Here is a 15,220-nt window from a genome sequence, read left to right as displayed (position 1 = left end):
AACAAGCGACAAGTGCCAAAAGTTAGGTCTTTACATTGACTAAGTCGTACCACTTTAGAATTTGGAAAAATGTTAATTTTTTAGAATGCTTTTAAATTATTTCGATGTGTGTTCCGAATTCCCCCACCTTCCCCTACATAGTGCCGTGCAAAAGTTTGGGTCCGGCAATGAAATGCATTATTTCTATGTCTTTTTGTCTTATTCAACCCAAATTCAGTTCTTAATCTGAAAGTCTGTTGAATTTCTAACTAAAGACCCTCATTTTTCTGACTTTGTGACGTGGTATCCAAACAAATTCATGGATTCTATCATGAATTTGGATGGATCGCACGTCACAAAAACGGAATGTCAGCGGAGCGTTCTCTATGCGTTCACGGCACGCAAATTATCTGGATAACGAGCGTCAGCCGTAGCTGACCATCTATCGCGTTTGGTTGGCTGTATCCCCCGATCGATGTATGACATTTGAATTAATGTGATTTGATGTGTGAGCGTAAATCTCGTATCTCAGGATTACGGAATTTTGTTCACTAGAATAATGACAGACATTTGGGCATCGGTAAGAAGATATACATTTTTCTTTAACTATTCAAGAAAAATTTATTTTCTTTCAACTTTGTCTACAGGAAACATGTAACGCAATTTGGTCGTTTTTAACGTTAAAAGATGTAACGTTTCTAGGCTTTCTTTTCGTTAAAATAGAATAAAATTTCAGTGTAAACCAACTGCATGAATATTCGGAACGCTACCCAGCTTCTGTCAAACATTTGAAATGACATCCATTCCAACAACTACTCTGTGTCAACCGAACTATAAACAAACATCTTACAAGAATTTCGATTTGTGTCGCACGAAAATGCAGAGTCAATAATACAACGGGCACATTCGTAACTGTGGCTTTGTGTTGCATTTGTTTACTTTGGTTCCGTTACGGTCGACACCAGTTGAACATGAATTTCATCACCGGCTGTGGAAAGTTGTCAAACTAAATTCAACTTGATGTGCTAAATCGACGCTGGTCGCATTCATATTGATCTGAACATTTGAAAAGGCAAGTCATTTGTTGTGAATATAGTTCGATTTATTAGTGATTTTTTTTCTTTTTTTTTTCAAATTAAGTAATTTAGTCAATGTTTTTGGGTAGAAAATACATCATATCCGATTAATTTTCCTCATATTTTTCGTTTGGTGTTTAGACGTTTTCTTTCATTTTATGCAACACAACAGTTGCAACTTATTTTTCTTTCTGTTTTTTTCTTGCTCCTGAATTACAGATGGGTTTCGAGCGCGAAAATTCAAGAAAGAAGCCGAAGCCAATTGTGATGCTTGATCCAGAGTCTGGATTCCAGACAAGATTGAGGAGGACAAAGATTCGGGCATAAGAACAGTCAAAACTCAGTTACGTTCCATTCTTCAGCCGAAATACGGTGACTTGTTGATTAAAGCCATCACCGACAAATCAATAATGGCAACGAAAATTTGCTTACTTGCCTCGCAGTTGTTCCTGTGCTGTTGTAGGCGCGCATTTGACGAGAATGACCAAGCATTTTTTGAACAGAATGGCTAAAAGGTGATTCGGTCATGTTTTTTTGGTGTCCTGGAAGATAATATCTACACGAACGATATGTTACCGGAATTTCGTGAAATGGTGCATCAGCTGAACGATGGCCATCGAGTGGTTTGGCCCAACGCGGACTTTTTCGGCAACGGAATGAATGATTTAATAAATTCGTACATATCGAACACGAAGAACAACTTGAAGACGCATAGCGCCAAACGCACGCGCGAATATTTGCAAGTAAAAGGGTTCGAATCTTCGTTGGGTGTTTCGATACAAAGAGGCCGACATCAACCGTGTGATTAGTTTGGCAATTTATGGCAAAGACGATATCACAATCAATGGCATGGATGATGTTGCCAAACGTTGTTGATGGAAATGGTCACGGCGAACAGTTGGTGGGACATACCCAGACGTGTGCAAGGGGGGTTCCGGTTTTTTTAGGTCTCTACTTTTTTTCGACACCCAATGACAAATTTTTTACCTCCCTCTAGGATTTTGACCTTGCACACGTCTGGACATACCACACAACAACATCGGCCGGATTCACAAAGAAGGACTGGTTCAAGAGCATCGCATTCTGTTTCCTTCCAGCGGAAAATTGATGAATTCAACACCTGCGACGAATATCGTGAAGTACGCCGATGCCAACTTGAAGAGTATGAAGTATTGAAACGATGCCGACGTCGAAATCACCGTCCATGTACTTGCCAGCAGCCAACTGATCGAGGCCAAAATGAGTACATCGAGAAAGGGCCGCCGAGAGTGAAAAATCTGGCATTGATTCCCATTTGTGGTTCCACTCTTATCCACTACACATTGGACAATAAGACATTGTACTTTTTGTTGTGTCAACTGAAAATCGGACCAACTAACATCACAGACGATGAGTTCAGAAAACATTCGATGTGCTGAAAATCTATCGGCTTGGTCGCAGCAGAAAAGAGTTCCGTTTCCGAATTCTCCCAAATGGACAGGCCGTATCGCTACAATTTAATGTTGACAAAACGGAATCGAAACCAGATGACAAAAATGCCATTGTTCAAAACTACAGAAAGTTTGTCAATAAAGGTGGTACTGATCCGGGTGTGAATACGTGGAATGCTAGAACGGTACATAACACCGAAACTGGCAAAGAGGTAAACAATATATATGCATTGTTCATTTGATAAACCGAAGTTATGCCATTGTCATTGTCGTTGTTATCTAAACGGTTTTCTTTGTTCTGTTCTGTTTCGTTTTGTTTCGTTTCTTAGGTGAACTACATGATCAGCAGCAAACAGTATCATTACTGGACGAAGCAAAAGGTCCGAAATCGACAGGGAAAGCGGTGGACCAAAGACTTTGTCAAGAAAGAGAGGCGGGATCGTGAAAATCGTGCGCTCTATCCGGTGATGCCATCGCCATTGGGTAGGCACTGGAAGGACTAAATTCGGCATCGACTAAAAATGACGGATAGTGGCATTGCCGTGTATACGACAGACAAATACACGAGACTCAATTTGGACAAGTTCGTTCAATCAAACAGTGTGACCGATAGCGTAGCCGGAATTTGACCAACTATCAGCCATCACTTATGCATTTCGGAGCTGCTCAAATGTCACCCAGTTCACCCATCGGCATCAAAAAGACACTGCGTTGCCCGGGCAATCGAAAGATGATACGGAGCCACAAAAAGTGTCCTGGTTGTGTGGTTAATATGCTCGACGAGTATTTCACTTCTCAAACATGTGCCAAGTGCTTTGGCCGTTTTGATCGACGCACGAAACGACATCTGTTCAAAGTCTGCCATGATTGTCGGCCGTAATTGGTACGAGCAATGCTACCATCAATGATTGTGTGCAAAGTCAACAAACGAAAGATGAGGGAAGAGAAGCTGAAAGTGTTTTTGCTCGAGAAAGAAGCGGAAGAGGGCAACAAAAATCCAGTGGTTGGCAATGATGTCCCACATCCAGATCAACTAAACTCAGATTACTCCCAAATGTAGCGATCTAGCATAAAACATGGCTAGTAAATGGGTCTAGTGGAATTTCGGAATAAGTGAACATCAATCAAACATTGCCGCTGCAAAATGTATCCTGATCAAAAGTAAATGCTCATATATATTGATTGAATTGCCTGTGAGGTGCAGTGCTTTATTTACATATCATTCATTGTTTTCTTGTATGATTTTCAAGGACACTGTTTGACTTGATTGGGATTACGTTACCCGAAACATTGCAGAGGCCACACAACCAGCGATCTGCTGTCAACAACTAAAAAGCATCATGCATCGTCGTTCACGCCATTCACATTGAATAATTTAAAAATTAAAATATAACAGTAATGTTATTTCCGCTATGCCTGATTGTTGTGGTATAGTAGGCGTGACTCGAAAGAGGTCAGAAGTACTTATCTAAGTAAATGATTTGTTTTTCAATTGAAATAAGAGTATTGAATGTATTGAATGTATTGATGCTAATTTTATTCAATTTTTTCTCCATTCATTCCATGCACAATTGTATCACTATGACGGTTACTTCTACGGTTTAATCTATCCCCGTATTCAACCTCGGATATGTGCCTGGAATCGGATGCATTTGGGTTTATAATTATTAGATGGGTATCTACAGGAATTTACTTATAAATTGGTTAAATAGTCGGTTAAGTGACCGCTTAAAAACTAATAATTAACTTACATTTTCGCATAATGTCAAACAGTTTGCATTCGTTACATGAAAGCTATGCATGTTGTCACATATACCCTATACATAGAATTTCAACGCATGAACCGTTCCATTTTTCGAAATTGAAAATATCCGATCACAAACCTTTTTTGTTATTCAGATTTGAGAAATTTTTTGTGGAAAAATATAAACAAAAGTGAAATCATAGTCATGAATGATATTAATAAGCATTTCAAATGGCCCTCGAGATTCTAATTTTGTCTTTTATCTATTCGAATTATATATATATGCGCAGGACTATTGCGGCAAATATTAGGTTGGTACGAAGTAAAAAAAAGTACCAACAATTTTATCTTTGTCGAATTTCGGATCTTGATCGCTAATTTACCCACAGAAATATTATTGGCCAAAAAAGGTAAGATAAGACCATATCGAAAGACTATTACGCAAATGGTATGCAGTTGAGTGTGCACTGGGCACTGTCCAGTCATACGCAGAATAAACATTTTCCAAGTCGCATCTGAATGAAAAGTCAACAATATTATTTACAAATTGTCAATATATTGATGCTTTTGAAAACACACGTTTCTTTCACTACATTTGCAATAGGTTTTTGACAGGGTCCTATCTTACCTTCTTATGTCAATGATGTTCTTTGAGGTAAATTAGCGATTAAGCCCCAGAAATCGACAAAATGTTGAACTTTTTTTATTTTGGACCGCCTTAGTTATAATGAATATAAATTATTCTTGATGTGTGTTTGAAAAATAGTCACTAATTGCCCTGCAGTCATTGCGAAATAGCTAGGTTTCCATTTTTAGTGTATAAACTCATCTTTTTGAGATCACGTCGCATGCATCAACCGAAAGTGCCAGATTAAAGAAAGGGCAAAAAGTGGAGTGGCGGTCATAACGCCCCGGACGGACAGCATTCTCTAATGTAATAGAAAATACAGAAGCATGCTGTCCGTTCGGTTCGTTATGACCGCCACTCAAAAAGTGTGCAACCACACACAACTAACAGAGTGAAGTACAGAAGAAGAGAATGCACATAGACGATACATCGTCCGGTGTTCGTCGTCGTGCTTACTTCGCTTTGTTTTGCTTTGATTTTTATCGCGCTTCCGGTGTGCTTTTTTCATTGTTATGCGCTTGGTGTTTGTGTTGTTTTGATGCATGCGATTTGCTCACAGCAAGCTCCGATTTTATACTATTCATAAGAACTCAGCTGTTTCGCAGCCTTCGAGTTTTACTTTTTCTGCTTCCCAAAACTATCTGCTTTGAAGAGATGTATTCCGAATCAATGAATTTCAGTCGGCGGTACATTGTGAAATGCGTTTAATTTGTTTTATTTCACATTTGTGGCCTATGTCTACCACCACATATACCACATGATATACCCATTTTATGACATAGATGACAAGCCGGATAGAAACATAAACAAGGGAATATCATAGATAATAGAAATAATCCGATCCATCTGAAAGAAATTTTTTAAGTCGTTTCAGTATAATGATAAGCAGTAATTGGAACAAAAATTCGATTCGCGGCAAAAACTCACCTTTTTGAGCAGACACTTTCTTCAGGTACACATTCGCAAGGATGTTGCGGCATTTCACCTTCTGAATCGCTCATACAATGATACAGCATACATCGGGCACCTTTATAATTTGACATGATAGAATAGTTAACAATAAATTTAACTTAACGCAAGCAACTTCTAATGTTTATTATGCATTACATACATTTCATAGCTGTTGTATATTCTAGACTAGCCTTAAATGTGTCAGGTGCGAACTCACAAGCTCCTTTTCGATTAAATTCTTCAGTGAAAAATTCTTGGCAGTATCTGAAAGAACATTTATTAAGAAGAAAACAATAATATTTAATAGCTATTGAGAAGCTCCAGTGAATTGCGCACTGTTCACAGTGCACACTGCACACTCATATCTATAGGTGAGATTCAGAATAGCGTATATTTCACGGGTTTTGTTATGAAAGAGAAGAGTAAGATTCTTTCAGTTTAAAAATGATTAAAGACGAGTATTTTCATTTTGGGTCGTCACGGTTTTTCACACCTTTCGCGTACCTGATAAAAGATAACAGTTCGGTCTCTTCAGTAGTTAGTCGTACTCAATAACTTTGTTGGGGACATTTGTCTCTTATCTCTTATAAGTTTCACGAAAACCGTCAAAAACTGCGACAACCAAAACATATACTATTTTAACGCCAATAGAATCATCACAAAATAAAATCCTATAAAAAACATAATCTACTCTAGATATAATCCCTTATAGATTGCATACAAAATACGTATGTAACAATTGTAGAAATGATGGTAAAACTGATTCTATCCATAATTTTTCGGGCTCAAATCCGTTTGGCATGTCAATTTTGTTTATTCTTCCGTTGGCCGCACTAATGCGAGTATGCCGAATGGATATGAACATAAAAAAAATTGAACCAAGTTTTAGATTCTGACACCATTTTTAAATACGCTCTACAATCGCTGGAAATGTGGCTACATTTGGGTACAGCTGTCAATTTTCGGTATTTTATTAATACATATGTTAATAAACAAGTATACATAACATAATTATTAATATTTTCATAAAGTGACAGCTTTACATTTGGGTGGTAAATCGGATGATATTTTATACCTGCAGCGCACTCGCTTGGTGTGCACTAGCTCTTTATGTGATTGTGTTGTAGCATCAGTCGGATATTGTTTCTTAATACTAGCGCATGATTCCCGTTTGGCATCAGCACGAATTAAATTAATCGGTTCGCTATCGAAATCGGTTTGAACAGTTTCCGGTCGATGTTCATGTAATGCTTTTACTGGTTCATGCACTGCTGTCAATTGAACATAAGAATAATTTTCTCCCGATGCCGGTGGTGCATTTTGCGGTTGCCGTTGCTATTTTATCACAGGGAAAACATATCGTATGATTAGTTCCAAGTTCGAACTTAAATAACTCCAAAACTTACGGATTTATTCCAGAGATTTCCCGCGCCACCAACACTTGGTTCGCTTCCACCACATCCACTAGCTAGTCAACGAAGATTAAAAACAAACAAACGAGAAAACAATTTCAAACAAGTGGAATATTGCAATTAACTGATTTACAAACATGTTGAATTTGTGTTATTAAATTTTCAGTGCAAATGGTACTTTCATCACGCGCGCCCATAGTCGTCCGCTGTGATAATGAGCAACATTTGTACCTAACTTCGACTTGATTATAATATGGACTACCGTATGTAATTCAATTGTGAAAAAATCGTATAGCATGCTGCACTTTGTAATGAGAACTGCATCAAAGTTCAGTGACCTGTCCTGCGTAAACTTCCTATATAACTCTCTTGTCAGAACCAGACTTGAATACAACACTGCAGTCTGGAACCCATACCAGAGCACATACATTTATAAACTTGAAAAAGTGCAGAGAAAGTATACTCGTATTCTCTTCTTTAAACTCCAATATGAATCACTACCGTACTCACAAAGACTTGAAATATTAAACATGAGTGAATTGGAGGGAAGACGTGAATACTTTGATGCTTGCCTCCTACACAACATTGTTCATGATGCAAATATGGTCCGTACCAACAGGCCATTTATGAGAGTGAACCGTCAATCTATGAGGGTGCATCAACTTTTCAATCTCCATACATCTAGAACAGACTACGGTCTACACCGCAATCCATCAATGCGAACTCAACTACTCTATTATAGAAAATATACCGACATTGACATTTTAAGCAAAGTATAATTTAAAAATGCAATTGAAAATAGAATTTGATTTCGATTATTTTTCATTCTTTTATAAAAAATTCCGAATTTAATTATTTCTAACCCACTCATTTTCGAGAATTCAATAATTTTCTTCTTATTTTTTAACTGAAATTTTTGAATTCTTTGACCAAAGTAACTATCAAAAATTTAAAAACAAACTATAGGTGATAAATTGTAAAAGGGATTTTTTCCTGTAATTCACACCTCATACTCAATAAAAATAAAATAAAATAAACCTCTGAGAATAACTGTTGGCCGCAATTTTGTTTTATAAACGCGAGATTTGACTTGCTCACGACTGAGCGGTTTATTCGAGCACTTGACTTGTTGTTTTTCTCTTTTTTCTTTACTTTACTTTACTTTACTTTACTTTACACTTTTGGTTAATTGCATTTGGTTTCAATATTTTACCCACCGTAGCAAAGATTACAATTTTAAAAAATCAAATATTTAGAAGAAAAAAAATTCCCAAAAGTAATGATCGCGAAGTTGAGCTGGTGCGCTTACTGACTCTTCTAGGAAGTGCATGTGATCGTGCAGTACATGCGCTCAGTCTTCTCTTGTTTTGACAAAAAAAAATTCACAGAGGCAGTACATTGAAAACCCACTACATAAAAGAGGAACAAAAGGATTGTTGTTGCAATCACAGTTCAATCGATCTTATTAGTGTACCACTTTTGCGATTTTTTTTTTGCAAAACTTGCATTTCGAATATTCTCAATGATTAATATCCTGAAACTATCTCTGCTTCAAGAGCTCCTAAGCTCTTAAAATGGACATTAATTTATAGTAGTCGAATCCACATATTCTATGAATAAGTATTTTTTGAAATATTGAAATTATCTAAATCTCACTGTATTTGTATCATCTTGAATGAATCCTATACATAGAATTAATTACCTTGGCTTCCATTTCCTTCAGACGATGACCTCGATTCTGACGGCTCAAGCGGTAAGTCGAGTGTCTAATGATAGTTGTATATATAATAGTGATTTTTTTCAATTATATGATTTGAATCATCATCAAATAAAACTTACCATAAACACATCATCATCATCAATTTGTGTATTTTGTGTGTTGTACGTATTCATTTTGGGCCATTGGGATGAATTTACCATATTCAAACCTACAAATGCATGACATTTAACATGAAAGTTTTTGTTCAATTGAGCAAAATAAATCGAACTAAATTTATTCAAATACAAACCATCAATTAGTTCATCGTAAGCTCGAATAATACCCTTATCGAATGCCCTAGCATCTGCTGCAGTTTGAAATGTGAGACCGTTGCGCTGCTTGCCAGCACGCCAATGATGAAATGTTGGCATTACCTTGTTATATTGAAGGTCTCGATTGATAACACAGCTCAATATTATCTATTTTAAACATTTGAATAAAAATAATTAAAATCAATACTGTTCGTTGGATGAAATTTTCCAGTAATTTTACTCACAGTTTGATCGGAAATCCTCTGCCCATAAATAATATATTCATGCTCACCAATTTCAGGAGGTAATCTAGCTCGTTTTCGAATGGATACATTCGCTAAACCACCTCCAGCCAAAGGTAACCAGCCTTCCGTACTCTCATCTCTTGTCATCACCTGTGCACGAACTTTAACTAGAAAGTCACTAAAAAAACAATATATTATATCATTAATCCATTAAAAAAACGATTAAGCGTACAATTCTTGAATATTTTCAGTATGATATAACAATGAAGATTCTTTATTAAAGAGATATTTGCCTAATATGCTCTTATAAAGCCAAATAAACCATATAATAGACTTTTTTTCAATTGCCCCATATCTCTTCAAGAAAAATACAAAACGCTCTCTATCAACCAGACACTTCGCTTGGGGCAAAGCACTAACACCATCACGAATTTAATTATTTTACCGTGGACTATATTTGTATTAAGCTATAACAGCTATCGCATTTTCTATATCTACTTGCATTTTGTTATGTATTTTGATTAATATAGACAAATCCAATCGACGAAAAATTGTTGAATAGTATAAATATGATGTATAAAAAATATTCATCTTGTTGTATCTTTTATTTTCGAGAAAATTTGTCATTCAAAGTGACAATATTTTGACTTTCATAAGTATTGCATTGATTGATATGGAAATATGAGTCGAAATGAAAGTTTTTCATGGTGGTTTTTTTCAAAATCCATCGCCTGGTATAGACCATATGAACATGGTGCCAGTATAGTGGTTGAGTGTAGACCAGGTATACTATTTCCATAGAGAAAACGGTTTAGGACATGTAAGGGCATCGAATTTTTTCGTTACTTATAGTTTATTGCCGAATTTCATTCATTCTTCATCAATTTCTTCCTTTGATAGGGAGCTTTCTATAAGCAACGTGTCTGAGCACTCTTCACGCATTAACCGAACTTGGTACGTTCATGAAAGCACAGCCGAAATCATGAATTAAATCGAATCAATGTGTACATAATGAAAATTTTCATGAATGAGGCGAGATTTTGGATATATGCATACATATACATGTATATATACATACAATTTTGCATGTGTGTGAGTTATGTACCATGTATATTCCTGAACATGTTTGATTCCAAGTGAAAAGACATACGAAAAGTAGGTTAACGTCAACGTTTCAATTGGGTATCTATTTACTGTTGGATGACATCCATGGGTCATAAATATGTTTCGTTCCTGATGCTTTTTTGAGCTGCAGCTTATATACTCCTTCGAGCATTGGTAAATATGTGGACAAATTTGTATAACTGGTACACGAATGACATAGAGCCTGTGACGTATTTCGAAATGTTAAAACTCCTGCAAAGCACTTCATACAACTTTTTTCTGTATGTTTATATATGTGTGCTTGTGTTTGTGTTTCTGCTATCGTAATAACTATGGAAAAATAGTCAAATACACATTAAACATTCACTGGGTTCAATTCTATTTTTGGATACCGTTGAGCTTTTTATAACCACAACACAGAGGGAATACACAAGGGAATGGTGGGAAAAAGGGAAAGAGAAACGAAAAACCATTGGAGGTATTGTATGGAATATGGTTTCGTACTTTCCTGAATTTTGTTACGTATGGGTTCATTCTTGATTCCTACAATACTGTGCTGTACTTTATATATTGTGATATGACTGTAACATTACATGAACGAGAGCGCAAATTCATTCATTCATTCATTACATGTGTTGCATCCAGTATCCGTGTTCTTCGGGGCACCTCTCTTTCTCTTTATATGCTGAAGAGTAAGAAAAAAGTCTGATCTATGTTGACCTATTTTCGTAAATAAGCAATGGGGAATGGAAAAATTGTTGGACATGTATATAATGAGTATTCACGCTAACAATGCTTTTTCAATATTAGTGACTCTTTGTGCTAGGAAGGGAACTGAATCTCAACGAGAATGTGGCAATAGTGTGGATGATTTTGCTGAATACAAACAATACAGCACCTTATAAACATTATATGTCCAATTCCAAGCAAAAGCGTCGACTTCGCGCTTCGTGTGGATTTTTCATTCATGTTCTTGCCTGAGTCTCTGTACCGTATACATTGAAAGGAAAGTTGGGATTTTATGAATGCGAATTCACTGACACACTTCTTCCATAATATAAAATATGCTGGAGTGTATCGAGTATATAAGAATTCATTCAAAATTTGAACCCACATGTTCTGGATACGATTCAACAAAAATTACATTTGGAGCCAAATTTTGACGACATCAAAGGACTTATGTCAGCTTGAGATAATGGATTTGAGTACATTACAACTTTATTATTATTTTCAAATTAAGAATGGTTTTCATTAATAATTTGGAATTTCTTCATTTACATTAAACTAAATATTGCTCTCGTTCTATGCACACAGTAAAGGAATACACATAGACACATATTTTTTGGGTCTTGACAAAAAAAAGAGAAACAACCTACTAAACGCAGTCAGTAGTGATAGAAAAAAATTGTATTTCCTTGAAACTTGCGGAATACATATGTTGGACGTTGGGTCATTGGGTTACAGTCTGCATTTGACTCATTCATTATTTGATGCGAGAATTATCCAGATAAAAGCTTAGACTCTTTTCCATACTTTTCCCAGGCGATGCTACTAGTTAACACCAGGACAGATATATATGCTAGAACCAAATACATATAAATTATTATTGGCCTGTTCTTCAGCCACGGTTATTGGTTGCACACATTAAATATCTGTGATTATAAAGTGAGCTTGAAAAATTGGTATAATGTACGATACAGGAAGCAGAATATTGGTAAAATTTTGCCCACTTTGGCAATCATTTTTAATAATTGAGGCAATACAAAAATCTATTTCAATAGTTTCAACGATCTATTTTTAAAAAACACGCAAAAAGTCCCCATGAACGTACTCAGTAAGACAATCGCGATTGAATTTAAACGTGAACATCAAAGCTCTCATTGTGTTCTGAAATTCAATTTTGAGTCGAAATTTTGTCGATTTCTATATATTATATTTTATAAAAATATTGTTAGCTCATGACGTTTGAAGAAAACATAACCACTGCTACTCTCGAGATATTTTCACTCAAAGTGGACGTTTATGAATGAAATGTATACAACATATTCCGTCTTCCAATTCCTGTCATTCGAAATTTCGTCTTAACTACAGAACACACCACTGCACGAACAGCAATAAACTCTCTAATGATTACCAAAGCAAATATTTGCAACTGTTGAACAATATGTAACGAAATTTTCAGAAAATCAGACCAGTGTTTTTGCATATTTAACTTGGCTTAGTTCACTGTGTCCAAGCGAATGAATGAACTCTTAGTGGTGGTGGTGGTGATTAATACTGTTCATTCACCATTATAACCTTGATCTAAATAAAACCATGAATGACGTTGCATTCATACCCCAAGTCATTCATAAAACCAGAACCAAATCAAATTTATTCGAAGTAAAAAACCCAAATTCGGCCAGTCTTGATCCATTCTTAATAGATTTTCCCTTATTTATATTCATTGAATAATTGTAACTTAAACAGATTTGATTTTTTAAGGGTTGGTGAAAACCTTATTGAAAATACTACGAACGCTATAAATCATAATTTTATACTTTTTCTTGAGATATCTTGGGTTTTTTTTGAATCCATCGATGATTTCAAAACTAATTTGTTACATGTTTAAAATTAAATACATTTCAATGCAATATTCATTACATTTCCTGTAGCATTTTTATCAGTTTATTGTTAAATTTATGGTTTGCTACTTTATTTCTTCATCTCATGTAAATTTAATATTAAGATTAACACTTAAGATATAACACTTATACTTTTGAACTTGAATTATTGGCAGGTACCAAGCATTATGAATGATTATTATTTCCCAAGATGTATTTACATTATGCACCGGTGCATTGACCAAAGCGTGTATTTTTCGCTTTGTTCAATATAGAATCTACTTGTTATGTTATATAAAAATGTTTCAAATGAGAATTATATCAAGTTTACACTTTATTTGTTACATATATTTAATTGCTTCAAACAGATTGCAGGTTGAATAAATTCATTTGCCAAATGTTTGATAAATCAAAAATTAACGATGTTTTGAAAATAGAATGCGATTTGATTTGAAGAGAATTGCATTATTCGCAATGGAATTTTCCACAATTCGATTTCATTCAGCCAAAATTTCATTCATTTAATTCATTCAGATTACTTTTGATATAAGTCGCCGAGCTCTAAATATGTCAATGTATTGATGGAAATATCGGATAAGAACACTTTATAATTAAATGCATAATGGTGACTTACTCTTCATGTTCCTCTGTCATGATTCGATATATTAATAAACGCCCTAATTGTACACCCCGACGAGAGCACTTTCTTCACCATTTTTAACATGTAAAGACATCAGCCAAAGAGTTATTTTGTGGTTTGCAAATCGAATATTTATCTCTTTTTTCCCCTACACTTCGTAGGCCACTACTAAGTCCAAATCTATCTGGAGTGTTTGGTAGCAAATTCCCGCTTCTGACTTTCGGTCATTTAATGCTTCTAAATTTTACAACACGTTTTCCTTTATCATTAGCAAATTCTGAAAATATGTCCATTTAACAAGAAACTTGTTTATATATATATAATTGGTTTTTTTTGCTTCAATTGTTCTATTTATTTTTCGTTTTGTCTATTTATACACCACATTTGATATATTTCACATACGTATCAAGAAATAAAATACGTCCGTCCATTAAGTTTTTCATAAATTAGTTTTTAGTCGAATTTGCACTTCAAACATTTGACCGTGTATTTTCATTATTTTTTTTTTGCTATTATGTCTATCCAGATTATGTTTTTATTTGCTACATTTCTATGATTTTGTCATTGAAAATGCATAAATTTTCACTTTTTTCCTATTGACACACCAGCTACAACTTTTCGTCATGAAACTTAAATGTGAATTGAATTCATAGAATTTTATGAACGAGATTTTTGGTTTACTACTTTCTTGACATCATAGTATTATTGTGTATAGATTCCATCGTTTAAGTACTCATTTTTAGTACTAGTTTTTAGTATGAATAATTTTAAGTATTTTATGTTATTTCAGCGCCAGACGTCTACCTTATTCATGGAAAAAATTGAAAAACTGTATAATTTTTCAATTTACACGTAACTGTGCGCCCAAAACATTTAGTTTTTCAAATACAATTATTTATAATAATTTTAATTCGGGAGTACTGATTTTTTCCGTTGCATTTGAGTATTTGTGTTACCGTATGACAATTTGTCAATTCTGTTCGGTGTTTGTGTACATGTTCATGTCCATGTTTGTGTTGAATGTCAACAAATATAGTCGAATCTCAGTGTTCAGCGCATTCTCGAAATCCGCACTATATTTATTCCATGAAAATTTTGCTATGAATATTGGTTTTGGTAGAATATTTTGTGTTCTTACCGTTCAAGCCGGTAAATTTTATCTGGTTTCAAACGAATAGTGCAAATATTTTCTCGCCTCTAAATTCGCTCACAGCTGCGGTATCAAGAAACTAACAAAGGATGTCTAGTTCAGACGGTGATGGTAACAAAAGTGTAAAAAGTGCACTGAAAATTGTAAACGGCGACTGGATATGCAGTAATACCGAGTAAGGAAATCTGATGTGATGCTTTGAAAAAAAGGCTAAACAAGTTTTTAAACCATAAATAGTTGATTATTTA

General features: G+C 35.0%; 2 protein-coding genes and 1 long non-coding RNA gene across 9 annotated transcripts in view; 1 reads left to right on the top strand and 2 right to left on the bottom strand.

Annotated features, from left to right (window-relative positions):
• Positions 1–3,991: 3,991 nt before the first annotated feature.
• Positions 3,992–14,482, bottom strand: LOC129573913 (sprouty-related, EVH1 domain-containing protein 2). 4 transcript variants are annotated; one of them, XM_055455086.1, is made up of 11 exons: positions 14,225–14,482; positions 13,817–14,099; positions 9,476–9,653; positions 9,230–9,398; positions 9,060–9,148; positions 8,923–8,986; positions 7,215–7,276; positions 6,884–7,143; positions 5,969–6,072; positions 5,785–5,884; positions 3,992–5,703 (listed from the first exon to the last, which is right to left on the bottom strand). In XM_055455086.1, the coding sequence occupies exons 2-11, from the start codon at positions 13,834–13,836 to the stop codon at positions 5,577–5,579; spliced, it is 1,173 nt and encodes a 390-aa protein (XP_055311061.1). In that variant the 5' UTR covers positions 13,837–14,099; positions 14,225–14,482; the 3' UTR covers positions 3,992–5,576. The 4 variants fall into 4 exon arrangements, with proteins under 4 accessions (XP_055311061.1, XP_055311060.1, XP_055311058.1 ...); XM_055455085.1 differs by having other exon boundaries at positions 9,060–9,398; positions 14,225–14,480; XM_055455083.1 differs by lacking the exons at positions 13,817–14,099; positions 14,225–14,482 and adding an exon at positions 10,581–10,828.
• On the bottom strand, positions 10,895–12,152 carry LOC129573914 (uncharacterized). The gene is made up of 3 exons (XR_008688646.1): positions 11,478–12,152; positions 11,084–11,264; positions 10,895–10,909 (listed from the first exon to the last, which is right to left on the bottom strand). It is a non-coding gene; the product is annotated as an uncharacterized LOC129573914 (long non-coding RNA).
• A 147-nt stretch (positions 14,483–14,629) lies between the features above and the next one.
• The window catches only part of LOC129574076 (zinc finger Ran-binding domain-containing protein 2), a 103,360-nt gene continuing 102,769 nt past the window's right edge, over positions 14,630–15,220 (top strand). Inside the window, exon 1 of one of the 4 annotated variants that reach the window (XM_055455458.1) lies at positions 14,630–15,147. In XM_055455458.1, coding sequence (XP_055311433.1) covers positions 15,062–15,147 — 86 coding nt within the window. In that variant the 5' untranslated portion in view covers positions 14,630–15,061. The remainder of the gene's footprint in view (positions 15,148–15,220) is intronic. The other 3 variants (XM_055455459.1, XM_055455460.1, XM_055455457.1) reach the window with 3 other exon arrangements.

The sequence above is a fragment of the Sitodiplosis mosellana genome, unplaced genomic scaffold, assembly GCF_009176505.1.
Source record: "Sitodiplosis mosellana isolate CC-2019 unplaced genomic scaffold, AAFC_SMos_1.0 Smas_scaffold_6150, whole genome shotgun sequence".
In the NCBI taxonomy this organism is placed as follows: Eukaryota; Metazoa; Arthropoda; class Insecta; order Diptera; family Cecidomyiidae; genus Sitodiplosis; species Sitodiplosis mosellana.
Note: the sequence above shows the minus strand (reverse complement) of the source record. Positions and strands in the feature narration are given on the sequence as shown.